This window comes from Suricata suricatta, chromosome 17, assembly GCF_006229205.1.
Source record: "Suricata suricatta isolate VVHF042 chromosome 17, meerkat_22Aug2017_6uvM2_HiC, whole genome shotgun sequence".
Classification (NCBI taxonomy): Eukaryota; Metazoa; Chordata; class Mammalia; order Carnivora; family Herpestidae; genus Suricata; species Suricata suricatta.
In genome coordinates this window covers 43,466,633-43,492,120 of record NC_043716.1, presented here as the reverse complement: position 1 = coordinate 43,492,120, position 25,488 = coordinate 43,466,633, and the positions used below count along the sequence as shown (strand labels likewise).

General features: G+C 37.3%; 1 protein-coding gene and 1 non-coding gene across 2 annotated transcripts in view; both read right to left on the bottom strand.

Annotated features, from left to right (window-relative positions):
• TANC2 (tetratricopeptide repeat, ankyrin repeat and coiled-coil containing 2) overlaps positions 1–25,488 on the bottom strand; it is a 365,001-nt gene that overhangs the window by 153,117 nt on the left and 186,396 nt on the right. Inside the window, exon 5 of the mRNA XM_029927266.1 lies at positions 15,160–15,270. Coding sequence (XP_029783126.1) covers positions 15,160–15,270 — 111 coding nt within the window. The remainder of the gene's footprint in view (positions 1–15,159; positions 15,271–25,488) is intronic.
• LOC115283073 lies at positions 1,870–1,976 on the bottom strand. The gene has a single exon (XR_003904893.1). It is a non-coding gene; the product is annotated as a U6 spliceosomal RNA (small nuclear RNA).

Sequence of the window (25,488 nt, the reverse complement as noted above, 5' to 3'; positions counted from 1 at the left end):
TTTATCTGCTCAAATTTATAACTGAACTTTTTGGCTCCTATAGAAGTTAAGATCGAAGCAGAAAACATAACAGTGCTGAACTTATCTCAATGATCTATGAAATACATTTGAAATTTGTGACTGGATAAAACAGATATTTTCCTCTCCAAGCTAATGGTAATAGGTGAAATGAGGCCAGATGGAGACCAGGAACAGAAAAGCAAGTTTTTCAAAAATTTTGTATCATGGGTAGTATCATAATCACAATAGGCAAAACTTGCAAAGTCTGATGCAAAATACAAATCAGAGATTCAGTTTCCAAGTTCAATAGGAGATAACTTGCTGAAACAGATGGACCACGAATCAACTCTAAAAGCCTGTTTGAAAAGAGAACTTCTTTGTATTTCAAGTAATCACCTAGGTGTAGCTAATAATGCCATTTCAATTTCTTTTTTTTCTAATGTTTATTTATTTATGAGAAAGAGAGAAAGGTCGGGGGAGAGAGGGGAAGAGAGGAGGAGAGAGGGAAACAGAACCTAAAGCAGGCTCCAGCTCTGAGCTGTCTGTACAGGGCCCAAGATGGGGCTCGAATCCAAGAACTGTGAGATCATGACCTGAGCCATAGTTGGCCGCTTAACCAACTGAGCCACCGAGGTGACCTACCATTTCAAATTCTTATTATATAGCTCCCAGAATTTAAGGAGACTGGTTTATTCAAAGAGGTAGTGTTTTAAGACTATGTTTTAGTATATAGTCTGTTCCCATGGGGAGTACAATGAAAAAGATGTTCTGTTTAGACATTTTAGAATGTGTATGCAATCTAAAAATATAAATGCTAGAATTTTCCCCCTAAAGGAAATGGTGGTGGCGGGGACCTTTCAGTAACTGGAGACCCTCTAGCTGAGATAACTATTAAAAATTGGACAAAATACACCTTAAAAATCTTTTGAAAAGCATTAAAGATGTAACAGGATGGTGATAAATCAAAAGGCAAAAGCAGGAAGAAGATGAAAATCCAGAAGGGAGATCTCGCCCAGCATGGATGGCGCCTTGAATGCTAGGGACATTTGTTAACAGGGAAGAAATGACTGAACAGCTGAGCTGTGCTTCTGCCCATCTCATACAGTCAAAGGAACAAAACTGAACTCTACGATATGCCAAGAGTGGGAAATCTAGTAATGCACCCTATACTTTGGGCTGGGACCCTTAACTATACTCTGGGAGTAAAGATAAACCAGAAGAAAACTAGGCCTTGCAATTCTGACTCATGTCAATTGATTAGCCCAGGAAACCACCAATTCTGAACTTGGATCAAAATGGTCCCGGCTAGCAGAAGCAAATACAAATCTTCTCTGCAAGGGGGGAGGGTTAGGGTAAGCACTGTCCTATCTTCAGGTTATTTCCACAAATATTTTTTAATAAAAATAATTAAAAGTAGGAAAAGACAAAAGAATTACTAGAAATAATAAGCAATAGTAGTAGTGGTAAAAGGTGACTGGGTTACAGCACTGTAGTTCATCTCTTAAGGTAATTCTTAACATGACCTTGTAGAACTGTGGTAGAAAGGAGCTAGCTAGTGTCTACGGGAAGATGACTGGTGGGGTTGGCAGGAGGAGACAGCAGTGGAAGAGCCACAAGAATGAGACATCTAGTGACCACAGTGTTGGGGATGGCCAATATTTTCCTAACACCACTAGAAGTTATTGGTTGAAGAAAGTCGCCCTTAGTTGTTTTCTTTTAAAAGTAACTTCATGTTTCAACTGTTCTATCATGCATAATGTTTTCTCCTGCTGTAGCTAGCCAGCACAGCTAATAACAAATGATATCCAAACAGTAGCAGATGTAAGCTAAGAAACGGTCTAAATCAGGAACTCTTTTTTTTTTCTTTTTAAAAATATGGAATGCTTCACGAATTTGCGTGTCATTCTTGTGCAGGGGCCATGTCAATCTTCTCTGTATTGTTCCAATTTTAGTATATGTGCTGCCAAAGTGAGTGCTAAATCAGGAACTCTTGATGTGAGGGCCTCTGCTACCTGCTCTTTTGGAAGGCCATGAATCCCATGAAACTGTATGTTGTAACAGGGAGGGAGTACAGGAAATTTTAATTCTCCCATCCTCCAGTGGTTCTTTGCTACTTCCTAAAAAAGTAACGACTCCCAGTAGCCCATAGTGGAAGCTGTAAATTCAAATACCTTCAAGATACAAGCAGTTTTAATGTATCTCATGGCTGAGTAAATGGCAGTAGGAAATGATAAAGTGCATATTGAACTGCAGAGTGTAAAGCCAATGTGCGGGCATTTTAACCCTAATTTAAAAAAATATGCTTGCCAAACAGGCTTTTGAAAAACTGTCTAGAAAAATCTGTCTATTATTTTAAGGTTAAATAGAAGTTGGAGGTTAAGATGGCAGTCTAAGGTATTTTCCATAGTTTTTTTTTAAATAATAGTTTATTGTCAAATTGGTTTCCATATAACACCCAGTGCTTCTGCCTACAAGTGCCCCCCGCTCCATGACCATCACCTCGTTCCACCCTCCCCCTCCCCCTTCAGCCCTCGGTTCGTTTTCAGTGTTCAGTAATAGTCTCTCATGATTCATGTCTCTCTCTCCCCAACTCTCTTTCCCCCTTCCCCTCCCTATGGACCTCTATTAGGTTTCTCCTGTTAGACCTATGAGTGTAAACATATGGTATCTGTCCTTCTCTGCATGACTTATTTCACTTAGCATGACACCCTCGAGGTCCATCCACTTTCCTACAAATGGCCACATTTCATTCACACAGTACTCCATTGTGTATATATACCACATCTTCTTTATCCACTCATCAGGTGATGGACATTTAGGCTCTTTCCATGATTTGGCTATTGTTGACAGTGCTGCTATGAACATTGGGGTACATGTGCCCCTATGCATCAGCACTCCTGTATCCCTTGGGTAAATCCCTAGCAGTGCTATTGCTGGGTCATAGGGGAGTTCTATTGATAGTTTTTTGAAGACCCTCCATACTGTTTTCCAGAGCGGCTGCACCAGTTTACATTCCCACCAACAGTGTAGGAGGGTGCCCATTTCTCCACTTCCTCACCAGCATCTATAGTCTCTTGATTTGTTCATTTTAGCCACTCTGACCGGTGTGAGGTGGTATCCATAAAATACCTAGTAATAAATCTAACCAAAGATGTAAAAGACCTGTATGCTGAAAACTATAGAAGACTTATGAAGGAAATTGAAGAAGACACAAAGAAATGGAAAAACATTCCGTGCTCATGGATCGGAAGAATAAACATTGTGAAAACATCTTTATTACTCAAAGCAATTTACACATTCAGTACAATCCCTATCAAAATTGCACCATCATTCTTCTCAAAGCTAGAACAAACTATCTTAAAATTCATATGGAATCACAAAAAAACCCGAATAGCCAAAGTAATATTGAAAAAGAAAACCAAAATAGGAGGCATCACAATCCCAGATTTTAGCCTCTACTACAAAACTGTCATCATCAAAACAGTATGGTATTGGCTCAAAAACAGACGCATGGACCAATGAAATAGAATAGAGAGCCCAGAACGGACCCACAAGTGTATGGCCAATTAATCTTTGACAAAACAGGAAAGAGTATCCAATGGAAAAAAAGCCTCGTCAACAGGTGGTGTTGGGAGAGCGAGACAGTAACATGTAGAAGAATGAAATTAGACCACTTTCTTACACCATTCACAAAAATAAACTCAAAATGGGCAAAGGACCTGAATGTGAGACAGGAAACCATAAAAACCCTAGAGGAGAAAGCAGGAAGCAGCCTCTTTGACCTCAATCACAGCAATTTCCTCCTCGACACATCTCCAAAGGCAAGGGAATCAAGAACAAAAATGAACTATCGGGACCTCATCAAGATAAAAAGCTTCTGCACTGCAAAGGAAATAATAAAAAAAAAACTAATAGGCAACGGACAGAATGGGAAAAGATAGTGGCAAATGGCATATCAGATAAAAGGGTAGTATCCAAAATCTACAAGGAACTCACTAAACTCCACACCCGAAAAACAAATAATCCAGTGAAGAAATGGGCAGAAGATCTGAACAGACACTTCTCCAAAGAGGACATCCACATGGCCAACAGGCACATGAAATGATGCTCAGCATCACTCATCATCAGGGAAATACAAATCAAAACCACACTGAGATATTTTCCATAGTTCTAAGAACTACCTCTCAGTATGGACCAGAGGACAGAAAAGTAGGGAAGAATGGTCCAGGAGGTAGATGGGAAAACCAGATCCATGCGAGGCTATCAATGACACAGATCACGGTCAATCCTCAATTGAGGAAAAATAGCCTAAGTTGGGGAAGGTACATAAAAATCTAAGGAATCGTAAAAAAAATTTTTTATATCTTTATGTTTGAGAGACAGAAAGAGAGACAGAGTGCAAGTGGGGAAGGAACAGAGAGAGAGGGAGACATAGAATCTGAAGCAGGTTCCAGGCACCAAGCTGTCAGCACAGGGCCCAATGAGATGCCTTGAACTCCGGAAACTGTGCGATCATAACCTGAGCCGAAGCTGGATACTTAACTGACTGAGCCACCCAGGCACCCAGGAATCTTTAATTATAGGATCCCATCTCTTAAAAGTGAAAATGTCTGAATCTCTCCTACTTACCCTTCCTTCTCTTTCAAATTACTGCCTTCTTTTAATTAACTCACCTGGAGCCCAAGTTAAAGAATCAACTTTTAGGGAATCTCTCTAGTTGCAGAGGGGAGGATTTAGACGCCTTGCTTGAGGGTATGGAATGGGAGTTAGCAACTTCATTAGAACACTCTAGTCCAGCCCTTCTTGTTAATTTTGATTTGTTCAGACCAATTTTCAGATAAAATTATTACCTAATGCAACAAACCTAAGTGTTTTATTAATTTTTTGGCAAATGTAGACAGTATGCAAAATTTTGTATGTAGGTGCAATTTTCTGGAGACACTGTCCACAAATTTCATCAGTAATCATTTTAATATATATATATATGAAATCATTCATATTATAAACCTTAAACTTACATAAAATTATACATCAATTATATCTCAAAATGATGGAAATTTTTTTTAAATATGCTTCCTAAAAAAACAAAACAAAAGTAAATTTATCTACTATTTGATAATCCTGTAGTCAGTCCCAAAAATAGATGGGCAAAAAGTCACCCACACATAGTTGTTCTCTCTTTTGCTATTTAGGAATTAAATTTTTAAAAGATTAGGGAATCTACATAGTAACTCATTAGTTTGGCACTTAGCTAAGAAAACAGGCTTTTAAATGCTAATAATCTTCCATCACAACACCCTACTTCTGATTCTCTCCCACTGAAGCGGGAGTCACTGCAGAGATAGGATATATAGAGACAGAGAGTACTCACTGCAGCCAACACTTACTGTACTGTTTCCTTGACTACACAATTGCCCCCAGTGTACCAGAAGTACTATGTGCACATCGATGCATGGCGATGACTATCTGGCTGGGATAAAAAGCAGCATTTGACAAGCTCAAGAATCTTGAAGGCCTCACTGAAACCTCTAAGACTGATGTTTCTCACTGAGTGTTCCTTTGGGTTTTTAAACTGAGGTTTCTAATGTCTGCTTTGAATAGACATACGTTTGAGATACAAATTCAGTAAAGAAGCGTTACTTCTATAATGTGGTATTTCCATATTATTCCCCTACTGGCCTGGATTTCCTCATCCATAGCACAATTTATTCTAACGTGGAATGCTACGTATTTATACACTGGTCACAGTAAGGAAAGTATTATCCTCAACTCACATTTGTCTAAATAACAAACTTACTCCCTGTTGGCTTCCAAATCTGGGATTTATTCTAGAAACTGCACACTAAAACAACATGATCTAATCATGTAGGCTCAAAGAGAAAAGCACCATTCTACAAGGAATTATTTCACTATAGTTTAACAGGCCAGACTGGGAAAGATAGTTATATGAAAAGTAGCAGGTAAGTTTTGAAAATAAAATGGGTAGGAAAGCAGGAATTCTGGTGAACTAGTAGCTAAAATCTTTAAAGACCAGCAGGACCTCAGAGTGTAAAGAAGCTGCATCAAGGAAGGGCACTGACTGGTAAAGCCTGATGATGTGAGGTGCAAAGCCAAAGTGCTAGGGAAGGAAGCAGGGGAATGGTCTGGAGCGGACTCTCCTGGGTCAGCTCTTACAAGAGTTCTTCCTGGGAGGGCGTACACAAGAATTTAATACTTTCTTCAGTTGTTTGAATGTGGTGTTTTCTTTTCATCTCCCTGAGAAATTGAAGAACGAGGAGTTGGGAATGCCGACTTACTGGTGGGGCTGAAGCTATGTGTTTGCAGTAGCTGCCCTTTCTTCAAGGACTGGTTTGTCTAATGCCAGAAGATATGCTTATAGTACGAAGTGTTCCTCACATCATTCTAATGGTTTCCAAATAATCTGCTGGATGTTCTGGGTGGTGTGTGTGTATTATCTGACACAGCAGGTCTTATGAGAATTTGTGTATTTTCATATACTGATTTTCTGTCCTTGGTATCTACTATTACTTAAAAAAATTTTTTTAATGTTTTTTTACTTTTGAGACAGAGAGAGACTGAGCATGAGTGGGGGAGGGCAGAGAGAGAGGGGGAGACACAGAATCTGAGGCAGGCACCAGGCTCTGAGCTGTCAGCACAGAGCCTGACGCGGGGCTCAAACTCATGAACTGTGAGATCATGACCTGAGCTGAAGTTGGACACTTAACCAACAGAGCCACCTAGGCACCCCTGTATCTCCTATTACTCATCTCTAGTATTTACCTCTACTTTTTATTCTGATATTTTCCATGTTTGCAAAATGTCCCAATTTTTAATAGTTGCTATTATTTTATAGTTGACCATTGATACACTTAGTATGTACTGAATATTATATAGCCGTCACTGGTCTGAGAACTAGGTATTCAGTGATGAAAAAGCTGAACAAGTCTCACATTCATAGATCTTGTAATTTAGCATCATTCATGTAGCATGAACTAACATCTCAGTTCCCTGGATTACAATTGAGGAAATCCTGTTGTAAGTAAGGTAATTAGGTATAGTAACTTTCTACAAGGTATGTGATTTGTGCTTTTTTTTTTTTTTTAGCACAAATATGTTTAGATACTGGCCATATATTGGTGAGAAATAATGTTATACTTTAAAAAATATTTTGAACAGTGGTTGGAAAGAAAGTTACAGTTCAAAGGGGTAGTAAGTTACCTTTGTTCTTTATTCTATGTTGATCAAGAAAAATCAGTACTAAGAGATAAATCAGCAAATGTTAGCTGTAGCATCAGAATCTTTTTTTTTTTAATGTTTATTTTATTTTTGAGACTGCGAGAGAGAAACAGAGCATGAGCAGTGGAGGGACAGAGAAAGAGGGAGACACAGGATCCAAAGCAGGCTCCAGGCTCTGAGTTGTCAGCACAGAGCCTGTCCAGGGCTTGAACTCATGAACCATGCAATAATGACCTGAGCTGAAGTTGGCACATGACGCAGGCTCCCCAGCATCAAAATGTTAATATGGCACCATGAGACATATTTTTCTAGGCCCAAACCTCATAAAAGTAGCATAAATTATTGTATATTACTTATTTTCATTGAATATACTTTTCTATAAAAGTCAAAATTCATTATAGTAAACTTAAAGGTACAGTAGCATTGGTTATAAATGGCTTAAAAGTATAGATTAGTAATTTATAATCTGTAAATGATCTGTACAGATAAAGCAAGGGGAGAGACCACAGACAGTTATAAAGAGGACAGCAGAGTTTTTGACTACAAAAAGGGTGGGATACCAGGACTACATGGAAATTTTCTATTGGAATGCAAGGCTGAGAAAGATCTATGCTTCCAGACCAGGGAATGGCACATATCAAGTATGCAGGGAAAAAAACACCAAGAAAAATTTGTTGCTTGATTTGAACAGCTTTCCTCAAAATTCCGATTTACTCCCTTAAGTGTAGATTGGACCTAGTGACTTTCTTCTAACAGAATATGGCAAAAAGTGATAGGATATCACTTAAAAAAATTTTTTTATGTTTATTTATTATTGAGACAGAAACAGAACATGAGTGGGGGAGGGGCAGAGAGAGAGGGAGACACAGAATCAGAAGCAGGCTCCAGGCTCTGAGCTGTCAGCACAGAGCCCGACACGGGGCTCAAACCCATAAACTGTGAGATCATGACCTGAGCCGAAGCTGGACACTCAACTGACTGAGCCACCCAGGCACCTCAGGATATCACTTTTTTAAAAAAAAGTTTTATTTAAGTAATCTCTACACCCATGTAGGGCTTGAGCTCACGACCCAGAGGTTAAGAGTCACACGCTCTTCCAACTGAGCCAGCCAGGTGTGCCATCATTTTTGAGATTATACTCTACAAGATGGTCCCTTTCATTCTGCTTGCACTTGCTCGGCCTCTTGCTTGACTGCTCTCATGAAGCATGCTGCCATGTTGTACACTGTCCTATGCAGAACCCACATGGAAGGCAACTGAGGGTGACCTTCTGCTAAAAGTCAGTGAGGAACTGAGACCTTCAGTTCAACAGCCCACAGGGAACCGAATCCTTCCAACAACCATATATAAAAACCCGAATGAGAATTCTTCCTCTGTTGGGCCTTAAGATGATTATAGTCCGGGCTGTCAACTTGACTGCAGGTTGTGAGTGACCCTGAACCACAGAAAGCAGCTAGATTCCTGACCCACAGAAACTATGAGATGATAAGTGCTGTTCTTTTAAGTTACTAAGTTTTATGGTAGTTTGTTATACAGCAAGAGATAACTAATACAGGGATTTATTCTCAAGGGTTCTCAATGAAGATAAACAGAATTTAACCAACACTTCTCATAAGCCTTATAAGCATAAATGGTGTAACCCATCACTTCTAGATAAGGAAAAATACACGGGCATTGCGCTGCAGGAACTTATATACCACTTAGGAAAATAAAACATAAAACCACCTTTATTTTCAGAAATAAATTTATAATAATATATATACATGTGACAGAGAAGTTATTAGTCCTAACAACTGATGTTCCAGAGGCTGAGCTAAGTCAATTATGTATATTATCTTATTTAATCATCATAAACACCCTACGGAGTAGGCAATATTACTATCTTCATTTTACAAATGAGGAACCAGAGGATTAGGAAGATTAGGTAATAAAAGTTACACAGCTAATATGTGGCACAGCTAGAACTGAATCCAGGCTTGTCTGATGCCAGGGCCTGACCTTTTTACCACCGTGAAAAACTGCCTGCATTAAAAAACACCAAAACCCAAAACCCATATAACTTGGCAACTATGCATATACAAGAGATTGCCTGTAAAAACAACCAATGACTACAGGGTCTAGCTGTAATGCTATCCTCCTTGCAAAGTACTCTAAAAAGGCTGACAGCCTTACCCACAGCATTCTTAGATAAAAGTCATTAAAGGTTCTAAAACATTATAATAATTGTAGGTAAGACTTATATACTACTGTGGACCACATGCATAATTGTCTTGATTATTTCACATATTTTAATTTACACATCTTTGCAGCATTCCTATGGTGTAGGTAATATTATAATCTCTGTTTTACAGATAAGGAAATTAACTATGCTTATGGATAAGTAATTTGCTCAAGTTGATACAAATGGTTAAATGAGAGAGCTACTATCTGAACACAGGTGCTCTGGCTCCAGGGTCTGTAATCTACACTAGTGCATTTTACTGCCTCAAAAACTCCAAGTTAAAATATTTTTCAGTTAATAGAAAAACTGTGTTCCTTTTGGATATCTAATTTATGGATCTAAGCACCACATTTAGAGGCCAAGTCTTTAGAATCTGTGATGCAAAACACCTTGAGAAAAGTTAATTTAAAAGTTAGTGGGATGAGACTACTCTTCTTTCAAACAATGATAAAATGTAAATCAGGAAATCACCTAAAAATGATCAAAGTGAAACGCTTTATTCAACAAAGCATCTGTCCATTGACATAACTTTCTAACACGTTAGGTAACGTATTAGTGGATAAGGACGTATGGGGAAGAAAAGCTTTTCGTATTCATATTCTAGTTCTTTGACATGCTTATTTTCATAACCAGTAATCAGGCAGTGTCTCTTGTACTTAAAATACACTGAACTATGTTCAGTTTCTCTCTCTGCTTCTGAGCTCTACTTTCTGCATTGACTTTTGTGATTTGGGCAGCATTGCGTTTCAGTTATTAACCTTTCATTCCATTTACAAGTCTGTCCACTGTCCACATATTAGCTTGTTGTTTTTGTTTCTTTGGTTCTAATAGTTGTACCATTAACAGCCTCTGATTTCAACCTTTACAACAGTAAATCTTTTTTCCTTTCTTTTTTTAATGTGGGTAAAGTATGTGTCACAAACTAAGTCGAAAGCCTGTTACAGAAAGCACATATATGTACATTATAGAATAGTTTTGTGTATAAGCCTGTTACAGAAAGCACATATGTACATTATAGAATAGTTTTGTGTATAATAAGGAGTTTAGAGACCCCTCCCCCCCTAAAGCTTACCAATTTAGTTCAGGTTAAAAATCTTGCTTTATACTTATTGTACTTATAACACAGAAGACAAAGGGAATACAAACACAACATAACAGAAAATGTGAATTACAAGACAAAGGCTTCTGGTCTCTACATGCCAATGAAAAATCCTATCGGAGGGTTTTAATATACAATCTTAAGTAGAAAATTCACAGCAAAACAAATGAAGCATGCCTAAGTAACAAAGATTTGATAATGTTTTCAGAAAGAAAATTGGAAGATAAGAAAACAAATCGTCAAGGTTCAAGGAATTATTCACTTTATAGAAAAAATTTATCTATAGTGGCTTGTACTTGTATGATAGAATGGACACTGCTAATAAGAAATCCAAAGGAAAAATCCTTTACAAATTAAAAAAAACCATGTAATATGAATATGTATCAAATAATTATCATAAAATTCTCTTCCATTCTTGAGTTTCAAATACATCCTAATATTATTGTCACTTTAAATAACACTGTCCTTTGAAGGACAGTGCCATTTTAAAAGAGACTTAAAAGGATCTATTATAAAAAGATTAATCTCAAATTTCCCTGAAAATATTCAGAGTGGATAAAAGCCTGCCTATTTTCAGAACACTGGTCTGTACTTTGACCCTTAACCCTGCACATGTAGTCAAAAGTCCTATAAAACTGTTGACTTGTTCGGCCATAGGTGTCAAGGGTCTACAGTTGAAATGATGCATTATTATAATGTACAGTATAAAAACTTAAGAAATGAAGATATAAATGAAGAGTATCACCATCTTTTAGTGGCACCTGATTACTAAAATATTTCAATACAAATTCATTTTGCAGAAATTTTAGAAAACGAACGAAGTGTAATGATGATAATGGATGATAATAACAGGGAAGGCGCTCTTACTGTTTATTTTGCCTGAACCAAGCATTTGGCATATACATTAATTTTATTTAATATTAACAACCCTAAGAGACAAACCTATCATAAAAGATCTATTTTTATGTCAAAGAATTCAAGGTTATGAAAGTTACACGGAATTACTGCTAGGAGGTAACAGGGTCAGAAATTAAGCCAGATCTAATTCTAGAACTTGAGCTCTCATCCCTAATACACGCTGCTCAAGAACAAAGATTAAAACCACCTCTAATCCCACCAACCAGATAGAACCACTGCTAATATGAGCATTATCTCACCAGTCCTGCTCTCTCCTGCCTTTCCAACCAATCTTGATTCCCTTGCTCTTTAAGCAACCCATGTTTTCTCTATGAATGCATATTCAGGTATCTATACAAATACTTATTTGTTAGATTACAGAAATAACATCATGGTATGTACAACGTTGATGTGACAAGAAACTGAGGCACAAAGACATTTCAGGACATGTTCAAGATCATACAACTAGCAGGGGAGAAGTCAGACCTGAAACACATATATTTAACTAAAGACCCTAAATCTTTACATCTATTTCCCCCTGATTATTCAGAAAATACCTTAACTTCTTGTGGTATACTTCAGGATTATCATTATAATAATAAAAAGATAGTTAACATTTATGAGCATTTTACTATGAACCAAGCTTTCTGCTAAGCACTTTGTATTTATTAATCTAATTTAAGATTATTATTCCCATTTTTATAGATGAGGAAACTGAAGACCAGAAAAGGTTAAAGGGTCTTGTCTAAAACCACACAGCTAATAAACAATGCCATAAGCAGGAAAGTTAGAGTGTAGGATGAATCTGTTCTTTTACCTTGGGAATTGTTTTTATTAAAATCACTGATATCAGCTGGTTACCCTAAAAATAGATTACAGTTCACCCTCATAGTTAAAAACTGAATTTTCTGCTTTTTAATTTAAGGATAGTTAAGGGAGGGGTGTCTATGGAATTTAAATAGTAATAGAATTACGGGCAATTTCTGGACCATATTGTGTCCACTTGAAGAGTTACACAATAAATTCTTCTTCTGACCCTATACAAATCACTTAACTTCTCTAGATCTTGATTTCCACACTGCAAGACGATTATCAAACACAATTCACTTACCACCCCCTACACTCTGGTAGTCAGTTATGTAACACCATCAGTCATGTCCATGGTTTCAAGTACAGAACCAAAACATACTGTTTTACTTGTGTTTTTCTCACATTTTCTGCAAACAACAAATCTGATTTTGAGGAATAGTAAAACTTCAGTGAGGTATTTTAGAATCTAATGATATGTAGACTGAATCCTTTAATTTATTAGGCAAATATTTTGAATTGACAGCTATGTCCCAGTACGCTGGGACATACTTTCCCTGGACTTTGCAGACCAAATATCAATGACCAGCTCTGGTTTGATCCGCAATTTCCTTTTACAGGTAGCACACCGTTAAAAACTATGTATAAGTACATAGGTCCAAAAGGACAAACCAAGAAAACCATATTCATTTCTTGGATATAAAAGCTTTATTCTTCCAATCTAAGATACAGGTATCAAAAGGTTGAAGTTTAGATAACAAGGAAACAACATCCCAAATAATGCCTCAGAGGTCAATAGGAGAAGGAACCCTACAGACTCCAGCGCTGTTCACCGGATTGCGTGTGAGCAGGCTGCAACGGTGCTGTAACCAGCTGCTCCGCCAAGTGTGGAAGCTGCACCAGCAGCTTCAGCAGCACCTGGGAATTCTTGAGCCAAGCAAATCATCAGCCTGACCCCGGTTTAGTAATCAGAAATTCTGAGGGCGGGCCCAGCACTGTACATTTAAACAAGTCTTCCTGGTAATTCGGAAGCATGCACTGCTTGAGAACTCTGGCTCATGACTGTTGTCTGTGAGATACACTGTTGTAGCCGTGAATAAAGCAGATGGACGGGAAGAACAATAGCTTTAACTGTACCATACATATATAAGTAAACAGTAAAATGCCATCACTGTTCTGTGAGCATGCCTCATGTAAGAGAAATTAAACAACAATGGATTGTTCCTTAAACCTGTTCAGATAAGAAAAGGAGTGATGAGCATGGCAATTAACATTTTGGCAACAGTTTTAGTTTCTTCCCGGCTTTCTGAAAATCTAAACTGAGGTTTAGTTTGGTTCAACTCCAATTCAGCAAAGATTCATATTTGTGGGAAATATACATAAATAATAATGCGGGTAAGATTTTTCGTAGTGATTCAGCACTGGCATTGCTACAAACAGCAACTACCTTACTTTCTGACAATAATAGCTACATTAGATTAAAGATGTCAGATGGGCAATCAGGAAGTGAAAGATTAGTCTCTCTGACAGTCATTCTGACTTGCAAATCTGGAAAAGAAACGGCCTCTGACAGTTTCTCTTCCAACACTCAAGGCAGGAATATGGAATTAGTACATTTTTTTTAGTTTACTTTATCATACTAAGATTTGCATGAAGAAATGAAAAGCACACTACTCCACTGCCCAAGAAGTATGACAGCACCTCAAAACATGAAAAAGATTCTTTTAACAATATGCTACCGTGCCATTTAAAGAGCTATTCTGTTCCTTTTAGAAATAGAAAAGCTGGTTCCTAATATATAACTGTGATTGACTTAAAAATAGTCCTCTACAACAGTGGATGAAGCCTAGGATTCTGCATCCTCAAAGTGAACTCCCCAGGTCTTTCAATATTTAAAACTGATTCATACAATCAATTTCTCTCATTAGTTTGGCCCAGGTTTTCACTGATAGTCTTTTTTTTTTTTTTTGAAACATGTCTCTTCTGGCTTCAGAATTCTATATAATCCTGACATTTTAGATTAGAGCTATTGACACATTCCCTAGAACTAAAAATTATTTTATTTTGCTGACCCCTAATGTTGTAAATACGTAATGGTTTCATTCTTGTGGTTCAGCATCAATTTTAATGAGCAGGAATAAACAAAAGGCCTAAAATCAAGTCTTCTAAAGCCCTCTACTAAAGCTCTGATCTGTATACTCAACTAGATCTTTGAACATTTCTGACACATCTCTATAGACTCACTGTAGAGTGAGTGTAAAGGATGTTGCCAGGCAACTCATCTCGGTTTGTAAGAATCTAAGCATTGATAATGACTCTGTCTCAGCCTGGCTCCCACAAGAGAAGGGTTTTAGTGAACTCCCACATGTGCTCACAGCTCACAGGCCATTCATGAGAAGAGGGATTTCTAAAAGTGAATGTCCAGGAGTCCAAATTGGAACCTATAAGGTTTCTTTTCTAATTTAAATTTAATGTTTCCAACATCACAACTATTTTTTGTAACTGTCCAGAAATCCAATAGGGATTACAAAAAGTAGGTCATAAAGGGCTAGTATTGAATGAACATTTTTATTCATATCTTTAACATTCTTATTTGCACAGGGCCAAAGCAATAGTTCTTCAAGTATCTCAAATCACCCTGAAAACTATCTACCAAAATTATTTTCATTCCTTTGAAAATTATCCTTGAAATGGTTTTCCACAATTAACTCATTATTCTATCAATAGTCAAAAAGGATATTCAGTAAAAACTATGTTCTAATAAGGAAAATATGCAATCGGTTGCAAAAGGGGTTCCGGATATGTTTTTATGAGTAATAAGCATGCTAAACACTAGCCTGCTGGACGGGCCTGGGCCAGACCTCCCTCGTCAAAGCAGACACTTCGCATGCGTGCTTACCAGGACAGTATGCATCCACGTCCAGTTTCTGAGCTGAAGCGAGGGTTGGTGAGCCAAGCTCGGATTCTGGAATTCGTGGGCTCTCAACAAACTTTGCCTTCCTCAGAGGGGCTAAGGACAAAAAAAGAGACAGAGAGAGAGAGGGAGAGGGAAAAAGGAGAGAGACAGAGAGAGGGACAGAGGGAGAGAGAAGCAAACAGAAAGTAAGGAAGAAAGGAAAAAAAAAGAGAAACAGGGAAAGAGAGAAACATAGAGGGGTCATGAGTAAGGGGAACAGCAGGCAACAGATGGAAGCACTTAAATGAACGACACACTCTGTCAGACTCAGATCAGGTTACCCTAGTTTTTGTGCCAGAAAAAAAACTAACTGCATTCTTCTTAGAGGAGATGGGTCTTGTTAAAAAGTCACTGCAAACTGGAAAAGCTAAAATCTAATATTCAGAACTATGAACCTAAGTTGTAACTATCTATTCCCTTTAGCTACCTTCTTTCTATAAAGCAAAGAGCTTTTTGTCTCCCTTTGCCATTAAACACAGTTAGGAACTGAGGGAAGTATAGGGCTACGGTTTACACTTTTGTTTTTGTTTATAAGTGTAATCAAAGGTTTTCTTTATCCAGAAATAACCACTACAACACTCAGTTCTAATAAATACCATAACTAGGATTAATCTACTTGGCTTAAAAGGAAACCAGTCACCTGACTGCTCAGCTATTAAGGTAAAAAGTCAAAACTGGACTGAGACGTCATCTAGGCCATGCTAGTCTGCCACTGGATGCTGAAGGTAAAGAAATGTGATTTAGTTACACATATCATCATGAGGTCTTCCCCTGGATTAGTAATATTCTGTGCCATGGAGTCCTTTCATTCTTGTAAAGAATGAAATAAAAAGTATAATTCACAAATTGTAAGTTCTACTTACTAAAGGCTTGTATAAATTCTACTTATTGATTTTTAGGGGGCACAGTTGAGGAACACCATTGCTATACACTTAAGTAATCAGTTTAATACGTTAAAAGTTAAAATTAGGAAGATTACTTCAGTACTCTCAAACTGAGTTCCATTAAATAAACTACAACAGGGTGAAAGTGCTTAGCATAACACTGGCTCAAAAGTATCAGTTGAATCTGAAATTGAGTTGTACGCATTTTATTTATGTCATAACTACAGGTGTCCAAGACATGTGAGTGCTTAAGATCCCATTACTTTTTTCAAAAGTTTCTGCATGTTCTTCAAAATCCTCATCCATTACTGATCCACAGAGGATTTGAGTTATTCCTAAAAGATCCCGTAAAAAGTAATATAAAACTTTTGTCATTATAATGGCCAGAATTCTCTATTTTCTCTGGAGGATAAAAATAATAAAGTATTAATAAAATACAGAAAGTACTTCTGAAATGTGCCAATGCTCAAAACCTACAGGCAACTAAATCGCATTTTAAATCTTAAGATACGTATGTGTATTTTAAGTGTATGTTAAAAAACAAAGTAAATCCTGTTACTGTCTCCATAGCAACAAGAGCTAAGCATGCTAACAGTATGATTCTCTGCCAAAAGCAAGCTTTGGAATAGCAGAACTCTCACCTCTGCTAAAACTGCAATAATTGAGCCTATTTTTAACATTCACTATCACAAATGAAGTTCTCAAGTGATTTATATATGCAGATCTGCGGGCTACTAATAGCCAATATTAGAGACTCTTTTAATGTAATCTCACCAACCAGTTCAAAAATAATAAAGCATTTTATTTATCCAGTATTGCTTTTGTATAGAAGAAATTACTATAATTCTTAAAGCTATTAAGTCCCAGAATTTTATTATTTTATTTTATCCTAGCAACAGAATACTATTTGACCTGCTGAGTTCTGACAAAGACAGCATTGGTCCCTGCTCAAGGGATTCTATATATCTAAAAATCTTAATAACAATCTTTGTAATGAAAATAGTAGGCTATTAGACAGATAGAAATCGGGAACTTAGGGTAGATATGCAAGGAAGAAACTGAAGGACGGCAGGGTAAATGTATAAGGGGGGGTATGAGGAATGTGTAAGGATTATGAGATCAAGGGGAGAAAGCAGGATCCTAGAGATCTGTGAAGCTCAATGCCAGGGTGACATCTTGATTTTCCCTCCTCAGGAATTCCAACTGAGGTTATCTTTAAAGCTCAAAGAGGACATTTGATTCTTCTTTTCTACCTGTATATCTACTGTCATCCAGGGGATACTATACATGTGTAATAATGACTTTACATGATTTTTTAAGGTAGATTATAATGCTGCTCTAATCCATATTACAAAAAAGCTAGTGCTATCTGTAAGTTCATCAAACACAGGAGGTACAATATAGGTACGACAGCTGTCCAACAGTCTTAACAGTACTCAGTAGAGGACATAAAAGGTCAGCTTTTAAGGCAGACTGGACACAATATTTTGCTTGGAAGCCTAGAATTTTAATATATTTCATCATAAAAAATGATATAAGATGAATTCAGCTGGGTATGAGAATTCTGTGTGAAAAGGGTTTACCAGATAGTTTTTTAAAAAGTGGGGAAATGAGATAGGGAGGAGGATTCTGCTGTGATAGAACACGACAGTATAGTAGTGAGGGGCTGGAGAGCATAAAGGTCTGGGCCCTAAAACCAGAAAGCTTAAGTTAGATTCCATCTTGTCCACTTTTTCTAGCTGAGAATGTTTCTCTAAGTTTCCTATCAGTTATTTGGACTTAATAACATTACCTACATGTACCATGGGGGAATTGTGAGGATTATACTAATTAATTAAAATGAAATGCTCACGGGGCATTTGGGTGACTCAGTCACTTAAGCAACTGACTCTTGATTTTGGCTCATGTCATGATCACATGGTTTTTGAGTTCGAACCCCAAGTCGGGTTCTGAACTAACAGCACAGAACCTGCTTGGGATTCTCTTTCTCCCCCGCCCCTCCCCTACTCTCTCTCTCTTTCAAAATAAATAAACAAACATGAAAAAAATTTTTTTAATTAAATAAAATGCTCAGAACAATGTGAGCACATGATAAATCCTCTGTAAATGCTAGTCATTTTCATCACTGTTTCTGCTGTTGTCATCACCACCATCACACATTCAGCATGATTCGGAAAGTCTGAATTGTGTGTGTATTGGGAGGGAGGTTAAAGCAAAGACGTCTACGATGTCATAGGAGAATGACAAGAACAGTGATATCACCAACTTCTTTTTAATTGAGAAGGAAATACTACTGAAGAAAATATGTTATAACTTAGAAGGTGGCAGATTACCCAAACCAAAATGGCTTAGGTTAGGAATACAGAAGTGCTGATGCATAGGAGCACAGGTACCCCAATGTTCATAGCAGCACTGTCAACAATAGCCAAATCATGGAAAGAGCCTAAATGTCTATCACCTGATGAATGAATCAAGAAGATGTGGTATATACATACAGTGGAGTATTACATGGCAATGAGAAAGAATGACATCTGGCCATTTGTAGGAAAGTGGATGGACCTCGAGGGTGTCATGCTAAGCGAAAGAAGTCAGGCGGAGAAGGACAGATACCATATGTTTGTACTCATAGGTCTAAGAGGAGAACAGGAGAAACCTAATGGAAGACCAGGGGGAGGGGAAGAGGGAAGGAGAGTTGGGGAGAGAGAGGGATACAAAACCTGAGAGACTATTGAATATTGAAAACGAACTGAGGGTTGAAGGGGAAGGGGAGGGGGGAAAAGAGGTGGTGGTGATGGAGGAGGGCACTTGTGGGGAAGGGCACTGGTTGTTGTATGGAAACCAATTTGACAATAAACTATTAAAAAAAACCCAAAAAACCAAAATGGCTTAGGTTAGACAACGAGAAATACATGGGTAAAGAAAAAAAATTAAGTAGTATGATTTAGATCACTGGTTCTCAGAATGTGCTGACCAGCAGCACAGCATTATCTGGGAATTTGTTAAAAATGGAAATGATCAGACCCCACCTCAGATCCGCTGAAACTGTAGAAGGTGGGGGCCAGCAATCTGTGTTTAGCAAGCCCCCCCAATGATTCTGATGCAAGCTCAAGTTTGTGAATATTGGATTAGGAAAAGTTACCTATAAATACCTCATCATAGCAGGTCAGTAAGGGGGCTTTCCTAAGAAAAAAAGCTACTTTGTAAAAAGATATAAATCAAGGCCTCATCTCTAGGAGTGTTAATGTATATGATCAAAGTTAAGGGGCCCTTCCCCGCACTTATAACAGTATAACTACTGTGTTATGTTTTGTTTGTTTGTTTTTTGAAGAGTCCCAAGTTATAAGTATCCATCATGTGGGGTCTATTTTGAAGAGAGATTATTGTTTTCTGCACTAATTCTCCCAAGATCACCTGGGGAGGGGACAAAGAGCTGGGCAATAAGTACCATCAGACACATCACACAGGAGTGTTAATGGTGAGCAAACGATCTGCCTCTGTGGGTGCCCCCGGGAACCCGAATGCTGTAACGATGTTGAAGCACACCTAATCCCAGCAGGTATAAAGGCCTTAAAACAAGGATTTTAAATAACTGAATAACTACTAAAGTATTTGTCTTTGATGAAGTTTTCAAAGCAGATGGGAATTTTGTGGAAGGAACTGGCACAAGACTCAGATAATTGTGGGAGACAGGTCTGCAGGCAGACCAAATCAGAGCCAGGATCAGGAAAATGAGAGCTGAAGTATACATTTAAGACGAGAACAACATAAAATACCAAGAAACTGTTTCCAAGAGGTTGATTTTATAATAAAAACATATTCAGTAAAATTAATCTAAAACAAATTGTCAAATGTGAGAGCATGGCAAAAAGATGACAGCTACAGGGGAGAAAATGAAATGCCAAGGCATCAAGTCAGAGAGGAAGAAGTAAAATGATCTCTGTTTGCAGATGATATTTCTTAAATGAAGGTGAAAATTCTACAATAAAATGGTGAGAATAAAACAAACTGAGCAAAACTGCAAGGTCAATACGTAAAAATATTCTAAGAATGAGCAATCCCAGAATGAAATTAAGAAAACAATTCAATTTAAAACAGCAACAAAAAGGGGTGCCCAGGAGGCACAGTCGGTTAAGCATCTGGCTTTAGCTCATGTCATGATCTCATGGTTCGTGGGTTTGAGCCCCACGTAGGGCTCTGTGCTGTCTCCCCCTCTCTCTGCCCCTCCCTCACTCGTGCTCTGTCTCTCTCTGTCTTGAAAATAAATATATTAAATTTTTTTTTTTAAAAATCAACAAAAAGAATACTTAGGAGTAAACTTAAGGAGGCTAAAGACTTGTGCATGGGAAAACTACAAACTGTTCCTGAAATTAAAGCCACAAATAAACGGAAGGACATCTCTTGCTCACGGATTCCAAGACTAGCACTGTCAAAATGGCAATACTTCCCAAGGTGATTTATAGACTCAATGCAATCCTAAACAAAATGGCTTTTTTCTGTGCAGAAAAAGAAAAATCCATCCTAAAATTCATATAGAATCTCAAGGAAACCTGAATAGCCAAACCAATCTTAAAAAGAACAGAGTCGGAGGTCTTATACCTCATCATTTCAAAATTTACTATAAAGCATACTATCATCGAAATGTGTGGTACTGTGTCATAAAGACAGAAATAAACCTCATGGTCAAATGATTTTACAAAGGTACCAAGACCATTTTATGGGGAAAGGACAGTCTTTTCAATAAACGGTATTGGGGAAACTGGATATCCACATGCAAAAGGATAAAGTTGGATCCATATTTACATCCTATTAAAAAATTAACTCAAAATGGATCAAATACCTAAATGTAAGAATTAAAATTCTAAAACTCTTAGAGGAAAACACAGGAGAAAAAGATTTGAACTGTAGAACTATTAAGGAAGTTAGAGAAAAACAGTGGAAAATTTATCTGGAAAGGGAAAACTATATATGTATTTTTTCTTTTATTCAAATTTTATTTTATTTCATTTTTTTTAATATGATACAATTTATTTTTTTAACATATGCAATTATTTTCCATCATTTACAATACAGTAGTTACAATGACACTCCAAACAGAAAAGCAAAGTAAAAAATCAAAACCCCAACTTCTATTTCATGTAACTAGACTTATACAGAAATTAGAAGGTTAGGTACCAACTAGTTAATCACCTAATTTCACAGCTATCTGAAGTGGCAATCGTTATATAGCAGCTTATCTATGATACATTCAAGATACATGATACAATTTATTACTTGCCCATAAGCTAAAACACAGCCTGCTTAATACCTTTCCTTAAATTCCACCTATATACTATATATATTTTTTAATTTATAGTTTATTGTCAAGTTGGTTTCCATATAACACCTAGTGCTTCTCCCCACAAGTGCCCTCCTCCATAACCATAACTCCCCTTCCCTTTTCCCCCCTCCCCCTTCAGCTGTCAGTTTGTTTTCAGTATTCAAGAGTCTCTCATGATTTGCCTCCCTCCTATGTCTTTTTTAAAATGTTTATTTTTTTATAGACTTAAAAAAATTTTTTTTAATGTTTTATTTATTTTTGACACAGAGAGAGACAGAGCATGAGAGGGGGAGGGGCAGAGAGAGAAGGAGACACAGAATCTGAAGCAGGCTTCAGGCTCTGTCAGCACAGAGCCACACCGGGCTCAAACTCACGAACCAAGAGATCATGACCTGAGCCGAAGTCAGCAGCTTAACAAACTGAGCCACGCAGGCTCCAGGCTCTGAGCTAGCTGTCAGCACTGAGCCTGACACGGGGCTCAAACCCACGAATGTGAGATCTGACCTAAGCCGAAGTTGGAGGTCTAACCGACTGAGCCACCCAGGTGCCCCAGAGAGAGAGAGCATGAGCAGAGGAGGGGCAGAGAGAGGGACAAAGAGGACCCGAAGCACTGACAGCAGAGAGCCTGATATGGGGCTCAAACTTGCAAACCATGAGATCATGATCTGAGTCAAAATTAAGAAATGGATATTTAGCCAACTGAGCCACCCAGACACCCCCCCATGTATCTTTTCATGTTTAATCATCCCCTTATTCAAATAATCTTGTTTAAAAAATACAACATCACAAAGTCCCCCACCCAACCAGTAGGTGTTTAATAAACAAAATTACTACATAACAAAAACAGAGAAATCAGGATACATTTTAGGGATTATCATAATCATTTGATAGCATTAAGATAAATCATCTACTCAAAATGTAAATGTAATTCTAAATGAAATTCTCACACATAAAGAGTGATATTTTTGAAATGAGAGTTGTTTTGTTAGAAAACTACATACAACCATTTGTAAACCAATCACAAAATGTATGAGAGCTCTCCTATTCAATTCAGTAAAACGCTCCTGTGTTCTACCATGTGCAGGAAAGATCAGAACTCGGATGCTTTAGGGGATTCAAACATGACTGAAACAGTCTCTGGCTTAAAGGAACTCAACGACAGAAACAACAGAAAAAGAACAGCTCTGATATAAAGCAGACAAGGCTAAGTGTCACAAAAAGATACAAAACAGGGGCCACGGTTTAAAAGAAGAGAAAAACGCACTTCAGAATACCTCCCAACTCAGTACACAGTTTAAGAAAATTAATTTTCTATTAAAATCAAAACTGTAAGATTATTTTAAGAAGCTGGTTTGGAGAGAATTACTAATTGTTCTAATTTACCTTCTTTTAAGATTCAATGAAGAGTTTTATTATTATAACAGTTGAAAAACTACTAGGGAAATAGCTCATGATTTAAAAAAGCTAAAAAGGAAACAATAAAGATTATAACAGAAAGCAATAAAAAAGTAACTGAAAAATAAAGAATAGTAATAAAATCAGAACTCTTTGAAAAGATGAAGAAAATTGAAAAAAACCTTAAACTAGACTGATTGAGAAAAAAAGCAAAAACAAAATTATCAAAATTAGGAATGAAAGAGCGATATCACTATCAACTCTATAAAAAGTAAAAGGACTATAAGGGAAAGTTATGAACACCTTTATGACAACAAATCAGACAGCTTAGTTGAAATAAATTCCTGGAAAGACACAGATGATCAAAACTGATTCATTAAGAAACAGAAAATCTGAAGAGACAGTGTGCCTGGCTGGCTCAGTTGGTTCAGTTCAGGTGATGATCTCATGGTTCATGAGACAGAGCCCTGTGCCTAGTACAGAGACTGCTTGGGATTCTCTCTCTCAAAGTAAAGAAATAAAAACAATCTGAAGAGATACAGAACATGTAAGGAAACTGAATTAGTAATGAAACATCTTTCCATAAAGAAAACTCGTATCCCAGGTGGTATCACTTGTGAATTATATCAACTATTTAAAGAAGAAACAGGAGAACTCGTGACAAACTCTATCAGAAAATTAGGGAAGAAGTTGCGACAGCAGCAAGTGACCCAGGAAAACAAATTACTGCACAATGTGACTAGGTTTTACATCGATGGTCTATAAGAAGTATGTAATATTTGTTTATGAATTTATTCTTAGTTTTATCATTTAAATAAATATTGTCACTCTGTTTTAAAAGTTAGCAAATACACCATTTTAAGTTTTATCAAATAAAAAAGTTTAAAAACTAAGTTTTCCAATGTTACATTTACTGATGATAGTTTTCTTATAGAGGTTTATAAAAAATTCTAAGTTTGCTCTGATCTATTTGGTAATTCAAAACAAAATAAAGAAAATTTTTATGAAAGAACATTTTAATTGTAGAGAAAACATGCTTAAATTGTGGTTTAGAAAGATCCCTGGTAAAAGGTAATTCTGTTTGAGACTTTAGTCTCTTTTGTTAGTGAAACTAACTTCTTGCTAAAGCCAGATTTTAATGCTAGCTACACAGGTACACAGCTCTACAAACAAATATTTCACTTTCAAAGAAGCCATGCAACAAACATTAAAATAACAGCTAAATTTTATATCACAGTTTATTACTTTTATTTACATTTTTACCTAAACTCATTTAAATTTCATAATTTTTCTACGAAGAGAACATTAACTCTGTTGCAGCTGGGAAAACAGAATCACAAGATCTCTAACCCAAGATCACAGTATTTAAGTGGTAGATTACAAAACCAGATCATCTTTTGATATAGAATTTTCTAGCTTCATTAACAATATTGTTCTTCAAGGTGTGGAACTCATTTTAGCAAGCGATTATTTGAAATGATCTATAAAACTGGCACTAAATAGCCCTGAATTACACAGTATGGTGGGCTGTCCTACTGCCTCCCAACATCCTGGTCTCTATTCCTTTCTAGGCACAGGGGTGACCACAACTGCCAGCTCCTGTGAAGCTTAGGACTATGTGACTGGCTCTGGCTTATGAAGTGAGAACACAGGTGACACAGGCCCTACATGATGATACAGTCTGTCTCCTCCTCTGACATAAAAATCAGAGAAGTCTCATGTTGAGATGGCACAGATACAAAATTGAAGCAGCTTGAATTGCTGCATCACTCTATAAAGAACAGCTGTCCTGGAGGGTTGCCCAGGCTTGCTGGGTAAACTAGAAATAGGCCTTCATTGTGTTAACTACTGAGATTTTTAAGGCTGATGTTATGACAGCATTGTCTAGCTTATTCTGACTAATAAAATAACGATAATGTTATTCTTTTTTCAATTATGTTTCCGTCCTTCTGAATAGGTCCAGAAAAATTTTAATGTGCTAATACTGCTAATCCTCCGTGGTGTGTGTGTGTGTGTGTGTGTGCGCGCGGGTTTGAGTTTTAGGTAGGCTCCACATCCAGCATAGAGCCCAGCCCGGGGCTTGAACTCAAAACCCTGAGATCAACAACTAAGCTGAAATCAGGGGGCACCTGGGTGGCTCAGTCGGTTAAATGTCCAACTTCAGCTTAGGTCATGATCTCATGGTTCATGAGTTCGAGCCCCACGTCTGACAGCTTCAAGCATGGAGCCTGCCTCAGATTCTGTGTATCCCTCTCTCTCTGCCCCTCCCCCACTCATGTTGTCTCTCTGTCTCTCATAAATAAATTTTAAAAAACTTAAAAAAAAAAGAAAGCAAGAGTCAGATGCTTACTTGACCAAGCCATCCATTTGCCCCAGCTTATCCTCCTTTTTAACAGAGAGGGGAAAGATGTCAGCATCAGTGCCATTTGTAGGTAAAGTGTTTAGCTAGAATTAATGTTGTTTAATATTATACTTACAGCACATGATACTGACTTTCCAGTTTGACTAATAATTTATAGTTTCTTTTAAAGTAAATTTACCTAAATAAAAGCATGAAATTAAAAAATATAAGGTAAAAAAAGCATGGTTAGAAGTATGGCAACAATCATGAAGAAACTATGCCAGTGAATAAAACTGGAGATGCAGGCACTGTACTAAACTATATCTCAACTGGAT